Genomic DNA, 15,979 nt, shown 5'->3' on the forward strand with positions numbered 1-15,979 from the left:
CTATTGTAAAGTGGTTGTTCTACTGGATATTATAGGTGAATGCACCAATTTGTAAGTCGCTCTGGATAAGAGCGTCTGCTAAATGACTTAAATGTAAATGTAATTACTCAGTTTGGCCGGGTGGTCAGCTCTAGGAAGAGTCTTGGTGGTTCCAAACTTCTTCCATTTAAGAATGATGGAGGCTACTGTGTTTTTGGGGACCTTCAATGCTGCATACATGTTTTGGTACCCTTTCCCAGATCTGTGCCTCAACACAATCCTGTCTCAGAGCTTTACGGACAATTCCTTTGACCTCATGGCTTGGTTTTTGCTCTGACATCCACTGTCAACTGTGGGACCTTTATATAGACAGTTGTGTACCTTTCCAAATCATGTCCAATCAATTTAATTTACCACAGGTGGACTCCAAGTTGTAGAAATATCTCAAGGATGATCAATGGAAACAGGATGCACCTGAGCTCAATTTCTCCCATAGCAAAGCGTCTCATAGCAAAGGGTATGAATACTTATATAAATAAGGTATTTATGTTTTTTATTTTGAATACATTTGCTAGCATTTCTAAAAACTTGTTTTCGCTTTGTCATTATGGGGTGTTGTGTGTAGTTTAATGAGATATATTTTTTTTAAATATGGCTGTAGCATAACAAAATGTGCAAAAAGTCAGAAGGTCTGAATACTTTCCTAAGGCACTATACATAACTGCCTCAATTACCTCCTACCCCTGCACATCAACTCGGTACTGGTACACCCTGAATATAGCCATGTTATTTTTACTCGTTATTGTTGTTCATTATTCACTGTGTATTTAGTCCTTGTGTCACTATTTAAATGTTGTATGTATTTGTTTAACTCTCCACTGTAGGAAAATGACCTGTAAGTAAGCATATCACTGTTAGTCTGCAGAGCATGTGACAAATACAATTTTACGACGCATGTGACAAATACCAAGCAGTTGACAAATACAATTTAATTTAATTTACTGTGGTATTGCTGAAATACAGTACATTCCAAAGTCACAATTTGTAGTAAACAGTAACAGCAGTCCCAACATTCCCAAAGAAATCCACCATTCAAATAGTCACAGTATCAAAACTATTTTGCATCAGATTTAAACAAAAAATATGAATAGAAAGTGACCCATCACATTAGATGTAACCTAACCACTGACATTATACCAAGATGCAACACAACAAGAATAAGAACAACCAATATACTCTCTGGAAATATATTATAAATATTCAACTTTCATTTAGAACATAATATACAGATCTAGTGAGGTTTCCTGTCACCTGATGAGGTTTTAGGTTTCTTTTTCCATTGCTTCCTGCATTCTGAATCTTTTCAGGCGTGACGGAGAAAATTACTACTACCGACAAATTGATCATTGTTCAACAACAAGAGTTACTGTGAAACGGCTTCGGGGTGCTACATCAGTGTTTAGGGGTATTTTAGGGGGAGAGGAGCTTTTCAGTGGCAGCGGCTCGCCAGGTTCAACAAGCACTACCACGTTCTCCTTCTTCGACAGCCAGAAGGCTGGGTAAAGGGGCTCCAGAAACTCAGCCTTGTATTTGTGGATGAGGGTCATGCCGACGACGTCATCCACCCCATAGAAAGCCAGTAATCCACGGCTATAGTCCACATAGACCCCAATACGTGTGAACTTGTCCACGCTTAGAGGCGTCTCCACATCACCGTGCCAGGCAGAGAAGCTACGTCCGTTCCATTGGAGGCACCATGAAAAGTCATTGCCGGCGATGCAACTGTTACTTTCAGGACCCTTGCGGTCGATGCTCTTGTAGGTGAGTCCAACATGCGTGCCCTCACCGCTCACGTCCACCTCGAAGTAGTGTCGGCCGACGTAGAAGCTCTCTGTGGCCAGTACCTGGCGCCAGTTCTCAAAACGTTCAGGGACATCGGGGTACGGGTGTTGCCAGGGTGTGGTGTTGGTCACCTTCCTGTTTTCCTCAGTCAGACGCAGGAACTTATGGGCCGTGTCTGCGTCAAAACTCACCGGATTGGCATCTGCACAGCGTGAGATAGAATAACATAACAGAAATTATAAAAGTAAAACAGAATCAACAACTTAGGTAAGGCCAACTTTACAGATTCATATCTACAATTACGTCATACAAAGATTTGGATATTTCTACAGAATATTATGATAACTACTTGAAGTATTACTGTAATTTTATGATAACCTTGAAGGACTACTGTAATATCATTCAAGTGATTTGAAGCCTTGTTTTGTTTGTGTATGGATGACCTCAATATGATAGAAGAGACTTACACTTTAGAAAGTCATCCCGCGTCGTTGGGTCTGGAACATCCCTGTTCTGTTTGGCTGCGATTATTTCATGGACTGTGGTTTTTATCCCCATCATGTCTGAAGAGTAGAGAGAGAGAAATATAACATGTTTTATGGTCAGAAATAATCACATTGGCCTACTTCACTTTTTAACTCACAAGCATGAAGTTTCCATTTGAATGTAGCCATTTCTTTTTGCATGGACACATTTGTGAATTTTGTGAATTTTATTAGGATCCCCATTAGCCAATAAGACCATACAACTGGGCAGTACTCTAAGTGTGATAGGACCAGGGATTGACCATATAACTGGACAGTACTCTAAGTGTGATAGGACCAGGGATTGACCATATAACTGGGCAGTAATCTAAGTGTGATTGGACCAGGGATTGACCATATAACTGGACAGTACTCTAAGTGTGATAGGACCAGGGATTGACTATATAACTGGACAGGACCAGGGATTGACCATATAACTGGACAGTACTCTAAATGTGACAGGACCAGAGATTGACCATATAACCAGACAGTACTCTAAGTGTGATAGGACCAGGGATTGACCATATAACTGGACAGTACTCTAAGTGTGATAGGACCAGGGGTTGACCATATAACTGGACAGTACTCTAAGTGTGACAGGACCAGGGATTGACCATATAACCAGACAGTACTCTAAGTGTGACAGGACCAGGGATTGACCATATAACCAGACAGTACTCTAAGTGTGATAGGACCAGGGATTGACCATATAACTGGACAGTACTCTAAGTGTGATAGGACCAGGGATTGAATCACCTGATTCAGTGTTAGATGTTACATACACTGAACATTTTCTTGTAACAGCAATTCCCTTACCCATCTTAAAAACAATATTATCTATGTATTCTGACCATGATGAAGCTGCGTTCCACATGATGCCTAGTAGTTTTTTTCACTTTCTCTACATGTGTTCTATTCATCGGACAAATTCAATTGGGGATTATCATCATGCGTATATCTAGAACCAAATACAATACATTTAGTTTTAGAAATGTTCAACACCAATTAGTTCATATCAACCCACTCAGAGACCATTCTTACTTCACTGCTCAGTACATCTGTTAGCTCATTACATTGTGATGCTGCGCTATACATTGTAGAGTCATCAGCATACATGACCACTCTTGCTTTGTTCATTACTGAAGGTGAATCATTAGTAAAGATAGAGTAAGCAACAAAGAACACATCGCTATACTGTCATTGTTATCCTATGTCTCCATGACAATCAAACATGCTGACTCACACAACTCACAGCTGGGTTTCCCTCTAGTGACAGACAGCCTTAGGTTAGAGGCTTTTAACTATTTTTATCTCTCTGACACCAGTCTACTCCAGTCTACTCCAGTCTACACCAGTCTACTGCAGTCTACACCAGTCTACTGCAGTCTACACCAGTCTACTGCAGTCTACACCAGTCTACTGCAGTCTACACCAGTCTACTGCAGTCTACACCAGTCTACACCAGTCTACTCCAGTCTACCAGTCTACAGCAGTCTACCAGTCTACTCCAGTCTACTCCAGTTAACCAGTCTACACCTATGCCACACTGCCTGAAAGATACCTCAGGTCTGTAGACAAGTTTAAACACACCCAGGTAGGGAGTCCATAGATTCTCTTTGCATCTGGGGCACAAAGCTGAAGTGTCGTTCTTCCTCCTAACACACCATCACTTCCTCTACTTTCTGTGTTTGTCTGTGACCAGCCTGAGGGATTTCTTTGTGTGCCTGAACCGCAACTGCAAGCTCGGGCCATTGTCTTTTTGCCACTAATGGGTGAGCAGAGACTTGCAGAGGCTTGCCGCCAGCCACTATGGCAGTTTGCCTCTGCCATCCAGATGTTGACGGCACTCACCATTTTTGCAGGTCTCTTTGAGTGTCTCAGTGTACTTGGACAGCAGCAGTTCACACAGCTCCTCTGTGGAGGTAACAATCTGTCTGCTGAAGGAGTTGAGCTGGTCCATGAGGCCGATGTAGACCCCAGGTAGGGTGATGTCAGAGCAGTCCTTCTTCCACTCGGAGTACTCCTGTAAAACACACAACACACCTCGGTTCACTATTTTGTACACCGTTGGAAATTACTGATGAAGTATAGCTAATGGCGTCCCGTCCAGGGGATGTAATTGTACATCAAGCTGTCTCATGCTAAAGGAACAGGATATAGGTACCTGCCCTTATTGGCCATTGGACAAGGCTTACTTACTTACGTTAATGGGAACCTGAGTGAATACTAATGATGAAACATGGCTTGGGTAAAACATTAGGTTAGTTTCTACCAGTGGAGGCAGATGTGAGGAGCTATAGGGGCTCTTTGTAATGTCTGGAATGGAATTAAAGGAATGGAGTCAAACGTGGTTTCCATATGTTTGATGTGTTTGTTTTCTGTTCCATTCCAACCATTACAAGGAGCCCATCCCCCTATAGCTCCTCCCACCAGCCTCCACTATTTTCTACTTTAGTCGTGTTTCATGATTAAAGTAAATACGTAAGATAGCAGCACATACGCCATTAAGGTTTGTTAATAACACTATGGAGTCACTTGGCACTGTCCGGCACCACAACACAACCAACACCGAATCCACCAGACCAGTGAAAACTACCTTACCTGTAGGAAGTCCACCTGAGTCATGTTTCATGATTAAAGTCAATACGAATGATAGCAGCACTGTGGTTTGTGTTAATGTTGATGAGAACCACCTTAGGTCAGTGAATAACCCTAATGAGTCACTTGGCAGTGGCACCACTGTATCAGAGTTCATGGTTAACCACCAAATAGATTTTGCACCTGTAAATTAGGCTACTGTCTGTGCATTACTTACCACCATGATAAACACCTTAGGTCAGTGACTAGAACTACTGACTTGGCACCACCTCTATCTCAGTCTCAATCCATCATAAACCACCAGACCAAGTAAGACCTTACCTGTAAGAAGTCCACGTCATTCTTGTTCTTGGAGAGCTTCTCCACCTGCGCCTGTGTCTTTTTCAGCTCAGTGCACCTCTGCTCCAGGTGTACCTTGATCCCTTCGGCCTGTCTCAGAGCCTGCTTCTCCTCTCCCTCCAGGATCTCCGTCACCTTTAGGTTCAGGTTTAAGTTTATTACAAAATCTTTGGTTTATATGCAGGTTTTACAGAAACAAACAGTACATAAAACATACATCAAATGTGATGTCAGACAATATATATATTTTTTAAAGCAGGTAAAAAGAATAGATCCGCATAAATATAGGGACAGTGCATAAAACAGCACATCGCTTCATCAATAAATAGGATTACCTCTCTCTTGGCCCGCTCCACCGCAGCCTGGAGCACCGTAAACTGGTTCTCAATGACCTCACGGACCTCTGTAACTGAATTCTGCATGGTGAGATGGAAGAGGTGTTGTCAGGTTCGTTTTATAATTGTGTACACATTAGGTACAGTATATTTAGATATAGGGGCTGAGGTGATGGACGGACGGACAGACAGACAGACAGACAGACAGACAGACAGACAGACAGACAGACAGACAGACAGACAGACAGACAGACAGACAGACAGACAGACAGACAGACAGACAGACAGACAGACAGTGGTCTGATTGAAGTGGCTTTTGTTTGTTCTTGTGATTATGTTTTCCTGGGGTCCAAACTAAGTAAGGCTAAAATACAACACTACATATAACATTATTACACCACTACATATCTACAATACAACGCTACATATCTACAATACAACGCTACATATCTACAATACAACACTACATATCTACAATACAACACTACATATCTACAATACAACACTACATATACCTTTATTACAACACTACATATCTACAATACAACGCTACATATCTACAATACAACGCTACATATCTACATTACAACGCTACATATCTACAATACAACACTACATATCTACAATACAACACTACATATCTACAATACAACACTACATATCTACAATACAACACTACATATAACATCATTACACCACTACATATCTACAATACAACGCTACATATCTACAGTACAACACTACATATACCTTTATTACAACACTACATATCTACAATACAACACTACATATCTACAATACAACACTACATATAACATCATTACAACACTACATATCTACAATACAACACTACATATCTACAATACAACGCTACATATCTACATTACAACACTACATATCTACATTACAACACTACATATCTACAATACAACGCTACATATCTACAATACAACACTACATATCTACATTACAACACTACATATCTACAATACAACACTACATATCTACAATACAACACTACATATCTACATTACAACACTATATATCTACAATACAACACTACATATCTACAATACAACACTACATATCTACAATACAACACTACATATCTACAATACAACACTACATATCTACAATACAACACTACATATCTTCAATACAACGCTACATATCTACAGTACAACACTACATATACCTTTATTACAACACTACATATCTACAATACAACGCTACATATCTACAATACAACACTACATATACCTTTATTACAACACTACATATCTACAATACAACACTACATATAACATCATTACAACACTACATATCTACAATACAACACTACATATCTACAATACAACACTACATATCTACAATACAACACTACATATCTACAATACAACACTACATATCTACAGTACAACGCTACATATCTACAATACAACACTACATATCTACAGTACAACGCTACATATCTACAATACAACACTACATATCTACATTACAACACTACATATCTACAATACAACGCTACATATCTACAATACAACACTACATATCTACATTACAACACTACATATCTACAATACAACACTACATATCTACAATACAACACTACATATACCTTTATTACAACACTACATATCTACAATACAACACTACATATAACATCATTACAACACTACATATCTACAATACAACACTACATATCTACAATACAACGCTACATATCTACAATACAACACTACATATCTACATTACAACACTACATATCTACAATACAACACTACATATACCTTTATTACAACACTACATATCTACAATACAACACTACATATCTACAATACAACACTACATATCTACAATACAACACTACATATCTACAATACAACACTACATATCTACATTACAACACTACATATCTACAATACAACACTACATATACCTTTATTACAACACTACATATCTACAATACAACACTACATATCTACAATACAACACTACATATCTACAATACAACACTACATATCTACAATACAACACTACATATTCCTTTATTACAACACTACATATCTACAATACAACACTACATATCTACATTACAACACTACATATCTACAATACAACACTACATATCTACAGTACAACACTACATATACCTTTATTACAACACTACATATCTTCAATACAACGCTACATATCTACAGTACAACACTACATATACCTTTATTACAACACTACATATCTACAATACAACGCTACATATCTACAGTACAACACTACATATACCTTTATTACAACACTACATATCTACAATACAACGCTACATATAACATCATTACAACACTACATATCTACAATACAACACTACATATCTACAATACAACACTGCATATAACATCATTACACCACTACATATCTACAATACAATGCTACATATCTACAATACAACGCTACATATCTACAATACAACGCTACATATCTACAATACAACACTACATATCTACAATACAACGCTACATATCTACAATACAACGCTACATATCTACAATACAACACTACATATCTACAATACAACACTACATATACCTTTATTACACCACTACATATCTACAATACAACACTACATATCTACACATATCAACACCCTACACATATCAACACACACACACACACACACACACACACACACACACACACACACTGTGTGTGTGTGTGTGTGTGTGTGTGTGTGTGTGCATGTGTGTGTTTCTCCACAGTCTGCAATTTTCCCATAAAGGTGTCTATGCTTCAGGTATTGAATGTCTGCTTACACAATCAATCCCTAGGGGACAAGGAATGCTACATGACATGACGGTGGAGCCAAACCCTATACAAATTCATTCCTTTTACCACACCTGGGTAAACCTGTCAGGTTGGGGTGGGTGGTTCCGATACCTGGGGACTACTTATAGATTAGAGGTATCTCTTGCTCTTTTATTGGGACTTTTTTTTTACTTCTTGTAAAACGTTGTGACATGCGTCTGTTTTGTCACTCATTGTGTAGGAATTCTGGAATCTAGAAACACTCAGCTAAAGCGATGCTACACAGCACTTTGTTTAACAGTCACAGATCCATCAGTCTTTGACATCATCCTTTAAACGTGTAACGAGAAGGGCACTGCAGCCTACCGTACCTCAATAGAGACAGTGTTGACTTGAAGTTTGTTGATGGCATTCTCTGCTGCTGTCACTGTCTTCACCATCTCTGCTTGCTTATCTAGTAGTTCCCTCTGTCAGGAAAAAAAAAGGACAGGAAGGACGACAGGAAGAAGGAGAGGAAGAGAAGGAGAGGAAAATTCAATGACTGCACACATTATAGCCAAGTGGTTGTCATGCTGAAGCTATGCCTTACTTGAACAATTCTGTTCAACTCATTTATTTGACCAATTTATCTAAACGTTTACAATGCAGCTGAGTCACAGGAACAGAGCATTTTCCTGTCCGTTTCTCTATTGTCTGATATGATCTGATTTCTATGTTATTCTATTGTGGTTTTCAGGGAAGGAATCTGATTCACTACAGTTTGATTAATTGTGTTTCAGTATAAGTAGGGCCTGAATTTCTTAGGTTCGAGTGACTCTTGAGTTGCAACTGGTACTCATGTTAGAATTCCTATTCCTATCTGAAAATAATGAAACAAGTCCTGGTCTAATTTCTATGTTTCCTAACCTCAGATACAGATAACTGTGAAACTGTCTGCGGATTAAGTTCCCAAGGAAAGTCACAAGTTCCCGGAGAGACTGAAGAGTATATCTCCCAATGGGTTGTATATGCTATTGGTTTACTGTTAGAATTGGTTGTAGGACTACAACGATACTGCTAAAAGTAACAATGCATAAACCCTAGAACACGCATGGCCAACCTTGCTCTTAGAGATCTAGCTACTGGACGTGCAGGTTTCTGTTCCAGTCCTGACATTCTGATGATCATTTGTATTAGACACTATTCATTTCACTATTCAATCATCTCTTGTTTTGATGTAAGATGGATGTGTAAACCCACTAACTATTTACATAGGCGTTCTTTGTATGATATGAAATAAAGTGTTGATTCTTTGAATTACAGAACCAGTCAAAAGTTTGGACACATCTACTCATTCAAGGGTTTTTCAAAACTATGAAATAAAACTATGAAATAACACATATGGAATCATGTAGTAACCAAAAAAGTGTTAAACAAATAAAACAATATATTTTAGATTTGAGATTCTTCAAAGTAGCCAGCCTTTGCCTTGATGACAGCTTTGCACACTCTTGGAATTCTCTCAACCAGATTCATGAGGTAGTCACCTGGAATGCATTTCAATTAACAGGTGAGCCTTGTTAAAAGTTAATTTGTGGAATTTCTTTCCTTCTTAATGCATTATAGCCAATCAGTTGTGTTGTGACAAGGTAGGGGTGGTATACAAAAGACAGCCCTATTTGGTAAAAGACCAAGTTCATATTATGACAAGAACAGCTCAAATAAGCAAAGAGAAATGACAGTCCATCATTACTTTAAGACATGAAGGTCAGTCAATGCGGAAAATGTCAAGAACTTTTAAAGTTTCTTCAAGTACAGTCGCAAAAACCATCAAGCGCTGTGATGAAACTGGCTCTCATGAGAACAGCCACAGGAAAGGAAGACCCAGAGTTAGCTCTGCTGCAGAGGATCAATTCATTACATTTAACTACACCTCAGATTACAGCCAAAATAAATGCTTCACAGAGTTCAAGTAACACTCATCTCAAAATCAACTGTTCAGAGGAGACTGCGTGAATCAGGCCTTCGTCGTCAAATTGCTGCAAAGAAACCACTACTAAAGGACACCAATAAGAAGAAGAGACTTACTTGGGCCAAGAAATATGAGCAATGGACATTAGACCACTTTTGCAAATGTTTTGTTCTCTGAGTGAGGGAAATGCTGTAAATTAAGAGGGCTCAATGTATTCTGAAAGATGAGACGTTGAAGACTAATAAATACTGCTTTGATGTCATACAAGGAGCCAAAACACCTGCGAGTCCAAACGTGCACTTTACATTTCCATATCATTAAAGTCATGTAATATACAGAGTCAACGTTTATGATCTGTGTTTTGATGTACAGTTACATGATGACATGGCGTTATACCCTGGGTTGTCCTGAACATAATGAGCCTGTGTTTGTAGTATTGTGAAGAACATTTGCTGTGGACCCCACATCTGAATGTACTCATGACTCCATTCTATGCACACCAAAATGACCATCTGCTGCTCTGAATTGCCTTGTGAAGCCTAAACCTGTAAGATCATATTGTATAATTTAGCTAGTCATGTTGGCAGTAGAACAAGCTTTCAAATGATGCCAACCTGACACAGATTGCGATTTAGAATGGATTACGTAAACAACAACAGTAATTTTGTGATGGTGGGAATGTCGGCTGTGTTCCAAACTTAACAGCTACAAGTGTGCTTGTTCTAGTTCCTCAGCGGTACAGTTAGGAGAGCTCAATAAAGCACCTTATAGTTGAAGACTTGCAGACCAGTTTGACTTCTTACTCAAACCTTTGTCATTTTTTGTTTGTTTTATGTTGCACCTACCCCACATTTTCCAAGAATATTCTTTGAATGTTACGGTGCTCAAAATGAGCAGCCCTTTATTGAAACGCAACACTTTGAAAACCTCCCAGACAGCCTAATGTGTGACTGTTAATGTAGCATTTTCATATTCCTCAGCCATTTAAGAGCTAGCCTGCTCCCAGATCTGATTGTGCTGTCTTGCCAACTCTCTATGGTCATTATCAATGACAGAGTTAGCAAAACAACACAAACAGATCTGGGACCAGGTTACTCACTCAACAGCTGCTCTTGTGTCCTACCCTCTCCTTTCCCCTCAGTAGATTCCTGTTCTGGTCTGAGCACGCTCTCATTGCTCTGAAAAAAACAAATATCGTGTTCTATAGAACAGCGGAACAACAAAGTTGTTCGACCTGTTTGGGCTTAAACAATTTGTAGATGAGGCATGAATGTTAGTTATCCTTATTATCGTATACTCATGATTTGGCACAGAGACAAATATCTCACGTCACAAAACATTACTTACAACTATTCACATGTTGTGTCTTGTTAATGTAAATGGTGTTATGCTTAGTGAGACAACAGCCGAGAACCCTTGAAGGGAAACTGAGTCCCAAATCATGTGTCAAACTGAATGTCAACAGAATGATCTTGTTTGGATGTTCCCTGAGCCAGCATTAAACAGTAACAAAGAGGTTTGGATAAGTCAGGATAAATGGCATATACTGAATCGTTGTAGACTATCCTGGATCAACACAGACAAGCTCTGCCTCCTGTTCAACAATGTGTCAGTCAGATCAGATCAAACAACGCCTTCACCATTCCATTGTGAGTTATGCAATTCCTCAGAAGAGGTATTTGCTTGTGAACACACAAGAAGAACTCTAGATAAAGAGGAGCCTTCCCTCCTCAGTCATACGTTGAGTTTAGTTCAGCATTGTGAGATTATTCTATTTACATTGCACATGTGAATTACCAAGGATTCAGCTAATAGTAATTGAGTTGTTGCATGACTATTGTCAATACCGTATGGGTTTTTCAAACATTCCTTGATTTAGGTAGGGAATGTCATTATTTAAAGTTTCGTAACAAAGGGTTCATTTGCAAATAACAGGTGTGAGCTAAAACCTGGATCTCTGTTGGAATGAATGACTGAACCTGAGGGTCTCACCACGTCATTACAACGTGGATAATTGGGTATTATTTTGTTGAGATGTTGAACAATGAGATTACCACCTATATTCAATCACTCCCCAAAAAAAACTGCTTAAAGTTTGTTGCATTTCCAATGTGTTATCACTATGCTTTCAACCATCTAAAAGCACAACAATGGAAAAACAATGTCTGATTTTTGGTTTAGATTAATGTGCTTAATCTAATAGCAGAACGAAACGGCCTGGATTTCAGTTGAGATTACATTAAAAGTACATGATGATCAATGCCGTTTGAGATTCTGCACAGATTATTACAGCGATGGTGAAGATCTCCACAGACCTGCAACGACCTATGCATGCTATCTTTAACATGCATTTATTTAATACAATTTCATATAGCAGGATAGTGACTGAAAGATTTTGAATTCAGGTAATGTTATCCCCTTTCTGTTTAAGAAAGGTTTTTCAACAGAATTGGAGGAAAGAATACACCCCTGATAACCAGCAAACACAGTTCACTTTCATAGCCTATTTAACTAGGCAAGTCAGTTAAGAACACATTCTTATTTACAATGACAGCCTAGGAACAGTGGGTTAACTGCCTTGTTCAGGGGCAGAACGACAGATTTTTACCTTGTCAGCTCGGGGATTCATTCTTGCAACCTTTTCGGTTACTAGTCCAACGCTCTAACCACTAGGCTACCTGCCGCCCCGTGAGTCATGTCAGCTAACAATTTTTAGATTGGTAAATTAGTCTAGTTAGTCTAGCCAGCTATCTAAATTTGTAGTAATCATGGCAGAATACCGACCAGTAGCGCAGGGCATGTGCCCAGGGGCCCTGACCTCCAAGGGGCCCCCATTTGATTTTGTCAGTCACTCTCAGTCAGATATCATTAACGTGGCATAAGTCAGGGCAAAATGTGTAGAATTGCAGGAAATTCGCTGTAAAACCGCAACTTCTTCTCTCTGCCCCACGGCAAAATGAGTAGAATTGCATATATTTTTAATTAAACTGCTAAACTTCTCTACTCCCAATGATAAAATATGTAGATTAGCAGGAAATGAACTATAAAAAACGTAAATGTTTATTTCCACTGTTGTAAAGGGGGATCAATAAAACGTTTTGTCCGCGAGGTGGGTGGGCCCCCCACCAAATCTCACTTAGGGCCCCGTAAAAGGCAAGGGCCAGCCCTGCCTACCACCAGTCACACACTACTATATACACTGAGTGTACAAAACATTAAGAACACCTTCCTAATATTGAGTTGTACCCCATTTTACCCTCAGAACAGACTCACTTCGTCGGGGCATGGACTCTACAAGGTGTCGAAAGCATTACACAAGGATGCTGGCCCGTGTTTAACCTGTCTCCTCCCCTTCATCTACACTGATTGAAGTGGATTTAACAAGTGACATCAATAAGGGATCATAGCTTTCACCTGGATTCACCTGGTTAGTCTGTCATGTAAAGAGCAGGTGTTCATAATGTTTTGTACACTGTTGTACCTGTTGTCAAATGTGTGCATGCACCAGTTGGTACAAGTATATTAATACGTTTAATAAAGAGCAGCTGCCTTTGATGCATTATTAAGACTTTGGAAAGATGAAATCTACTTCGTAAGCCAAGGATAAATTGTAAAGTGTGACGAATAGTTGAAGATACTTACTTAAAATCAATGTAGGCTATAGAATTTAGAAAATGTATGGACTAATACAATATAGTGGGATGTTTCAGACTGACCACAGCGGCTTGAGGGCTCTGGATGAGTTTGTGAAGAAAACATCCTGCTTTTATTCCACTCTCGCCATGTATAGAAACATAGGTGACTCTTTACTTACAAACACGAGGTGGCCAATTTTCATAGATAACAACACCACACAACTGATACGGTGTTCTGTAATTTCAGAATGGTTTGGCCCTATGCACAAGGTGTTTCCTTTAGATATCAAATCTATGCAAATGTTTGTTTGCGCATGTGTATCAAAGAACGTCAGAGTGATTGAGAGAGATGGAGAGAGAAAGACAGAGAGGGAGAGAAAGGGAGAGACAGAGAAACAAAGAGAAAGGGAGAGAGAACGAGGGAGAGAGAGAAAGAGAGAATGGGAGAGAGAGAGAAACAGAGGAAGGGAGACAGAATAGAGAGAGGGAGAGATGGAGAAACAGAGAGAATGGGAGAGAAAAAGAGACAGAGAAACTGAGAGAAAGAGAGAGAGGAAGAGAAAGGGAGAGAGAAGGAGAGAGAAAGAAACGTAAGAGAAAGAAGGAAAGTATGCATGCTGAAGAGAGAAAGTGCAATACCTCAATGGTTCTGCGTGCCTCCACCACAGGCACAGTGTTGTGTCCCCTGTGGTCCTCTGTCACACAGTCCTGACAGACACACACTGCGTCGGCACAGCAGAAAAGGTCCAGGGGCCACTTGTGGGTCTCACAGGTCCGTCTCTCGATGTCCCTCAGCGGCTCCACCAACCTGTGGTTCTGGAACTTGGGGTTCTCCAGGTGAGGCCTAAGGTGGGCCTCGCAGTAGGACACAAGGCAGGTGAGGCAGGACTTGAGGGCCCGGCACGGGCTCATCTCCATACACGAGTCACACACAACATCATCGGGCCCCAACGGCTCTACTTTCACCTCTCCTTTTGCTTTCTCTTCCCTTAATGTATCTCCCTCCCCAACCCCCACATCCTCTTTCACTTCCTCTGCAAGCTGTGGAGGATCACTCTCTTTATTTTTCTCTTCTTCCTCTGAATCTTTCAGGTCTTCCTGTATCGTTGCCTCCTCTGATTTCATAGGGTTCTCTGATTCCTTCAGGTCTTCCTGTATCTTTGCATCCTCTGATTTCTTAGGGTCTTCTGATTCCTTCTGGTCTTTCTGTATCTTTGCCTCCTCTGCTGTTTTTGAAATTTGGGTTTGTATGTCCTTTTTCTTTTTTTCTTCGGTTTTGATCACCAGTGGAGACTCAGCCACTATTTCATTCATCGTTCCGTTCTGTTCCACAGGTGCCGGTATAGGCTTGCCAGGGCATTGTGAACACTGGGGGCAGCCCTCACTTTTCTTGCTCAGGCAGGAGGCACAGACTGAGTGCCCACAGGTAGAGGACTTGTCACCATTGAGAGCACCGGAACACACAGTGCAGCAGAGTTTCTGGTCTGGTTTTGATTCTGGTTTGAGTCTTGTGTCTGCCATACCGCACTCTCGCTCACTTTCTCCTTCAGACGAACTTGCCTCAGCCGCTCCTGTTCTGTTCTGTTCTACTCTGTCTGCCTCTGGCTAACCTGAGTTAGTTCCTTCCTGGAGCCTCAAACAAGCCACACCTCAACTATGTGAACGTCTCAGCTGCATCTCTCATAGTTTCAGCTAACTCCACTCACACACACACACAAACAAACACACATACACCCGCCCCGAAACAAACACACCCACATGCCTTTCTCCATGCAATCACGGCCCTCCCTTTTATTTCCTAGTGTATCAGATGACAGAGTAAAAGTAGCCAGATGGGTGGAGCTCAGACTGGACACACAGAGGTGTAGTATTCCTCTTGTCTCTGTAATGATTTGCACAGCTGGAGTTGATCATTGATGGATAACCCTTCTATACTATCAGATGATTATATAAAAGGATCAATCAAGCGTTTGA

At 40.1% G+C, this 15,979-nt stretch overlaps 1 protein-coding gene across 1 annotated transcript; it reads right to left on the reverse strand.

Annotated features, from left to right (window-relative positions):
* Window positions 1-949: 949 nt before the first annotated feature.
* LOC115201700 (tripartite motif-containing protein 16) lies at window positions 950-15,719 on the reverse strand. The gene is made up of 7 exons (XM_029765529.1): window positions 14,645-15,719; window positions 8,791-8,886; window positions 5,618-5,698; window positions 5,265-5,417; window positions 4,197-4,368; window positions 2,289-2,384; window positions 950-2,023 (listed from the first exon to the last, which is right to left on the reverse strand). The coding sequence occupies exons 1-7, from the start codon at window positions 15,524-15,526 to the stop codon at window positions 1,383-1,385; spliced, it is 2,121 nt and encodes a 706-aa protein (XP_029621389.1). The 5' UTR covers window positions 15,527-15,719; the 3' UTR covers window positions 950-1,382.
* Between the last annotated feature and the right edge of the window lie 260 nt (window positions 15,720-15,979).

Source organism: Salmo trutta, chromosome 10 (genome assembly GCF_901001165.1).
Source record: "Salmo trutta chromosome 10, fSalTru1.1, whole genome shotgun sequence".
NCBI classification, from domain to species: domain Eukaryota; kingdom Metazoa; phylum Chordata; class Actinopteri; order Salmoniformes; family Salmonidae; genus Salmo; species Salmo trutta.